At 32.8% G+C, this 6,201-nt stretch overlaps 1 protein-coding gene across 2 annotated transcripts; it reads right to left on the bottom strand.

The window, feature by feature from the left end:
- Positions 1 to 1,631: 1,631 nt before the first annotated feature.
- On the bottom strand, positions 1,632 to 5,725 carry LOC105787624 (uncharacterized). 2 transcript variants are annotated; one of them, XM_012614099.2, is made up of 13 exons: positions 5,356 to 5,725; positions 5,234 to 5,272; positions 4,988 to 5,136; positions 4,729 to 4,804; positions 3,753 to 4,032; positions 3,564 to 3,673; positions 3,428 to 3,472; positions 3,138 to 3,347; positions 2,771 to 2,869; positions 2,533 to 2,666; positions 2,177 to 2,321; positions 1,933 to 2,055; positions 1,632 to 1,857 (listed from the first exon to the last, which is right to left on the bottom strand). In XM_012614099.2, exons 1-13 carry the CDS (start codon positions 5,550 to 5,552, stop codon positions 1,833 to 1,835), a joined length of 1,632 nt encoding a protein of 543 aa, XP_012469553.1. In that variant the 5' UTR covers positions 5,553 to 5,725; the 3' UTR covers positions 1,632 to 1,832. The 2 variants fall into 2 exon arrangements, with proteins under 2 accessions (XP_012469553.1, XP_012469552.1); XM_012614098.2 differs by having other exon boundaries at positions 1,933 to 2,058; positions 5,356 to 5,722.
- Positions 5,726 to 6,201: the final 476 nt, after the last annotated feature.

Raw genomic sequence — 6,201 nt, 5'->3', positions numbered from 1 at the left:
TAATGCTCTGTAACCCTGTTCCTACGGCGGATATGGGTTAGGGGTGTTACACTACCCATAAATGTCGAGTTCCTTTAAAGATATTTATTAGGGTTAGGTTTATGGTAAACGGTAAAAGTTCAAATTAAAAATAATTTGATACTAGGTGTCAAGCTTCATTAAACACATTTATTAGGGTTGGGTTTTTCAAATGGTTAAAATAATAATTAAAAAGCAACTCTAACAATGAAAAAAGAAAACTATATCCAAGTAGAAAAATGGTTCATGTATACATGTATAAAAGCTCCATTGAGGTTTAGGGTATAGAGCTTTATTACATCTAACAAAATGACAGAACCCCAATATTTGGAATGGCAACCAAAAGGAATTTACTTGGATTTTGCAGGATGCTTAAAAATATTTCCTCAATCAATTCAATATAGGGTTTGATATTGGTCCAACTAGAATGGGCATCATGAAGTAGAGTGGCGAGTGAGAGTGATGAGTATCCACCACCTCAAAGATGAGTTTGGATGTGACTCCTACACACTTAGAACCGGCATGTGGGGAGCCCTCTGTACTCCAACTACTAAACATCCACCCCCCTTTTTCGACATACGTCCTATGTATTTCTGTACTAAGACAACATCACTCCAATTGAGGCCCAGGTTTTAGAAGCATTAGGCCTCAACTCAATCACTATTATTATTATTATTATTATTTAGGTTATGTTTGATAGATTGAAAAATTAAGTGTCAAAAATTAAGTGTTAAAAATAAGTATTAAAAATTAAGTATTGAATTTAAGTTATAAAGTATGTTTGTTATTTTATTTAAAATTAAATACTGAATATAATTAAATTGTTAGGTAAAAGATAATAAAATATTAAATGAAATAGGATAAGATAAAATAAAAAATCCATTAAATTTATTCTCCATTAAGTGATAAGTAAGTGCCTTATGTATTTATCATTTTCTTTAAGTTATCAAATATATATTTTATCTAATTCTAATTCCATTTGGTATCCTAAATGCTGTAGGAGTCATTTTAAATCTTACATTTGTGTTGAAACATTTTAATAATATTATAAATATTTCAATAGTTAGAAGTGAAATATTATTATTAATTATAAAATTATATTTAGTGGATTAAAGGTGATTAAAATAGTTTTAACTATTTAAATATATATTTATTAATTATTCAAAAAATATATTTATTAAATAATTTTATTTATTTTTAAAATATGCAATCATCCAAATAGATACCCAAAAGATCTTAGTTATGTCTTTATTAAGATGCATAAAACTCTTATAAATAGAGATTACATTTATTTATAAGATAAACTAAAAATTCAAAATAAAAATTTCTCTCCCATATATGATTCTTAAATTGTTCTTACTGCACGGAATTTTTTTATATTAATTGATATTCTTATAGCATTTAACTTCAATTTATCCTCGAAGTTCATTTCATTTGATTGTATCTCCTAAATATACAACAAGAGCAAATAAAACTTTAAAAATAACTTGATATAAATCTTGGAACATTATCCCATTGATTGGTTTTCAGCATTATTTGTGTTCCATTTATGTGTTTGAGACTTCCTCGTCAATAATTCAAACATGCCAACATGAACAAAAGAACACAAGATATAGGTATAATTCTGATAAATAAATATATTTAAAGAATTTTTTTAAGATTAAAAAATCTTATTTATAAAAGTATTAATGTATTATATTTGAATAACATGTAAAACTAATCCCAATACCCATATTCTCATCGAACCCTGCATAACATAGATATCAAATACCCTGCTTGCTTGCCAGCAATATTTGCAGCAATCACCTTCTAATTCAGTACCTTAAATGGCTTCTTACCCTGCATTTTTTATACCAACATTAAATCAGCCTCCAAGCATCATTCAGAGAAAAGTCTTCTGCCAAAGCATTTTACCTGGGTGAGCGGGACTTTGAACGAGAATGCGAGCGAGAGTAAGAGCGGGACCTAGATCGTGAACGTGAGAGAGAAACATATCTTTGACTACGACTCCTACTAGAACTTCTACTTCGTCGATGTCTTCTGCAGTAAACAAATTATTCACCTCATAAATAGGATACATTATATGAGAGCACCGTGACAAAATTCTTTGCCTTCAACAATATGGAGTGAGCACAAAAATATATTCCAGGATATATACCTTGGAGGAGAACGACTATTGCTCCTACTGCGACTGCGGCTTCGGTACCTTTGACGAGTTAATCGGCTTGTTTCTTCAAGTTTTTCCAGTCTTTGGCGCTCCTGCTCTCGTTTCTTAGCCATTTCCGCAGCAGTGTCCTTCTTAACTATAGAGGCACTCAGCTCATCAAATCATAAATAAAACACAAGAAACAATGTGAAAGGACAAGCAGAAACCCAATTGTACAAACTACAAACTGCCTCTTTTTATCTCAACAGTAAGGAAAAAAAAAGTAAATTCCTTTATAACTCCAATGGAGCATGACAGGATATCATTGAACCAACAGCTGCATAAAATAAATATCATTTATATCATACTTTGCTTGTTTAACTGTTTGCTCATAATCCTTTTTAGTCGCTCCTGTGGAGTTTCTTTCTTTTCAACCTGCCCCTGTTTTGAGGGTCCTCCAGAGGCACTTGCTTTTGTCAACTTGGCTAATGCTGATGTTCCACTAACAGAAAAGAAATAAAATTGTCAAATTCAATGCAACTCAAAAACTATTAACTAAACCTTTGTGGAAAAATGTAATGATAGAAGCAAAAATTTCCGTGATACCTCAATGCTGGTTTTAACACTTCACCCTTTTCTTTGTCAAGAGATACACCAGATGCAGGATCACCATGAAGTGCCTCGAGTATATGACCAGATGATGGCCTGCAGGAGAGGAAAAGCATTAGTTATGGCGATCCTTACGGTTTCATTCAACTGGGAAGCATTCACATATATTCCATTTCAGGAAAAAATACGATCTTCAGAAGGGAAGCTTCCTTCCTATTCCCTCTTTCCAGTTATGCTGATAAACCTAGGGAAGATCTATTTTAAACCGGAAAAGATTGCCTCAGGCAACAAAATGGGGATAAGCTGCAGCAGAGTAAAGGCAGCCAATCTATCTTTGCAAGAATGAAAGGTCGAGTGCTCCGACCGGTTTAAAATGTCAGCCTGAGATGGAGGAGATGATGGTGGAGAAACTCCATCAAGCTTTGGTCCATTTCCGTCACCAGAACCCCCAAACTCTGTAATATACTCTATTTTTGGAGCCTTCGGTTTTCTTCTATGAGAATCATCAGAATAACCTCCACGGGCATGGCGCCTTGAGTATGATGGAGAATATGAACGTGATCTAGATCTTGACCTGAATAGGAAAATCCATATTTTAATTCATTTTATGTGTCTCAAATAATAGCTCCAGGAAAAGCCTAGAACAGGGTATACCTCCTACGTGGATAAGCATCATAGGTTGGACTACGCCTAGATTCCCTGATTTGGCAAAAGAAAGCATTGAAACTTCTATGCATGATGTCAAACCCAATTCTAAAAGTATGTATCAGAGATCTAACAAACTTGGTACCGGTAGGGATCAGTACGGAGTACTCGTGTTCCGGTTATCCGTGCAGCTTCTCTTTCTCTCTCCCTCTCTATTTGAGAAGCTTTTCTCCTTTCTTTGCGACTCAGTTTCCTCTAAAAGATTTCACATTTGTCATCAACATATGTTAAATAATAAAATTCAACTACAACCAATGCGTCTTTTCCAACTTACAATTGCAGGATCGCCTTTGATTACTTCTTTCTGTCTTTTTTCCTCCTCTTTTGCTTTTTTATCCATATAAACAAGCCAACCATACCTTTTCACTCCAAATCCTTTCGCTATTATTTCCATTCCTTCATCATTACTATCATCACTGTCGAATTCATCATCATCTTCTTCATCTTCCTCTCCTTCATCAGCATCTGAAAAGTAAGCTTCCTCTTTCCCACCATCATAAGAAAATCCAACTTGTGAATAAGAACTTTTATTAGCTGGTTGCGCTGGTTGTGATCTGCCAACATACCAAAAGAGAAAAGAGAAAGAAGTCACATAACAACATACAGCAGTCAGACATATCAAAATAAGTAAAAAGTGGCAAACTTTCCTAAAGGCGGAGATTATAACCCTGATAACCAACAGACCGAAATATATGCATCAAAATCATTAACAAAAAATTATGTATTTCTCCTGCTTAGCAATCAATCAACTATGTATGGCAAAGAATAAGCCCAAGAAAGAAGTCACATAACAACATACAGCAGTCAGACATATCAAAATAAGTAAAAAGTGGCAAACTTTCCTAAAGGCGGAGATTATAACCCTGATAACCAACAGACCGTAATCTATGCATCAAAATCATTAACAAAAAATTATGTATTTCTCCTGCTTAGCAATCAATCAACTATGTATAGCAAAGAATAAGCCCAATAAAGACGACTCCCAAAAATCATATGAAGAATAAGTTTATAACTTTCGTCTTCAATAAATCTAACCAATCTCACATTTGTTTCTGAATAGCATGACACTAAAAGATTTATCCCAACCATAAACATAATTTCATGTCTAAAATTACCCGGAAACCCTAAGCAACACACATCAAAAGTAATTGCAAAGAGCCAGAGTTCTCTTGAAACTTAAATAAAAGTCGAACTTTCAAATTTCAAATTTATATGAAATATATTAACTCTACCACTATCATATGCATTACCTGTCTGATTGAAATGGTGTGAGAACTTTCGCCTCCATTTCTAGATTCACATGTTGTAAACCCTCCTCATCCGTAACTGTCGAAAAATACAAACTTCAGCTCATAAAGCACATTCTGAAACTAAACTTTATTCTTATAACAGACTTTCATCCTTATTATATCTTATATAACAATGGTAACAATAATGCATTCAACACAAACAAAGAAAACTTGAAAAATAAAGATCATCAATTCAGGGAATTAAAAAAGAAGTACCGACATCCTCTACGCCGATGCTTAATTAAATCCCGATAACGCTCAAAATTAACAATTTCTTCTAATTCTTCCTCTTCTTCAGACTTTTCTAGATTCCTAAAATTCCGTGTTCTTGGCTCCCGAATAAAATCAAGTAGAGCTCGGCCATCAAATCTATAATGTAAACAAATGCATTATTTTCCATAAATTAAAAAAAAAAGATCTAATAAATGTAACAAAAAAGGGAAAAGGAAAAGAGAAATCAAACTACCTATCAATCAAAACGTCTTGTTTTCCATTCCAAGGAATCCTGTAAATATATGGAGTAAAAATTTGAAATATTTAAGAAATATTAGTAAGATTATTAATAGGAAATTTGATTAAATTACTTACAGGCCTTGCTGGTCTTGAGTGGCGTGATAGAGAGCATCGTCGCGGTAGATACGGCAGCGAGAGCCGATGAGTTGAATGGATTGTTGAGGATCGCCACGTCTTTTGGCTAAGAAAATGGCTCGTCTTTGAGCTCTCTTTCGAGCCGCGTCCATCATGTCGTGGACTTTCCTCTCTGATCGCCGAGCTTCGTGCCACATCTTGGAGGAACAGAATCGGGAGTATCTAAACCCTAAATGAAAGCAAATCGAAGATTATGAGAATTGGAGTGAAATGGAAAAATTAGCGACGATTCTCAAAAATCAATCTCGACTTTGTTTGGTTTCGCGGAAAATTTAGTTTGGTAGAAAACTGGGTTAATAACTGAAAAACCCATTTTTTTGCTTGCTTTAATGGATAAATGGTGTTTTTTTTATTTAAATAAAAAAGGCCCAGATTTTTTAGAAATGAATGGGCTGATAGGCCTCTTCTTTATATTTAGGATAATTACAATTTTTATTTAAATAAATCGATAAATCTCAAAATTACACGCGAATTTTGCTTCAATATATAATGTTATACATTAATTTTGATTTTCTGCAATTATAAATTTGATATTCTGATTTAATTTAATTTTCACAAATCTCTAACATCATTATTGATATAACATCATTTTATATTTATATATTATATACATAAAATAATTATACTTATCTAATATATATATATAATTATATATATTTTTAAATTGTGTCCAATTGAATCAAAATCAAAATTATAATGGTCCTAATTTGTTGTTTTAGTTACTATTCATAGAAGGAAGGATACAAAAATGTAAAAGATAAACTATATAAATGATCACTCGATTAT

Source organism: Gossypium raimondii, chromosome 2 (genome assembly GCF_025698545.1).
Source record: "Gossypium raimondii isolate GPD5lz chromosome 2, ASM2569854v1, whole genome shotgun sequence".
Taxonomy (NCBI): Eukaryota; Viridiplantae; Streptophyta; class Magnoliopsida; order Malvales; family Malvaceae; genus Gossypium; species Gossypium raimondii.
The sequence above is the reverse complement of the archived record's forward strand: the minus strand, read 5'-3'. Positions and strand labels throughout refer to the sequence as shown.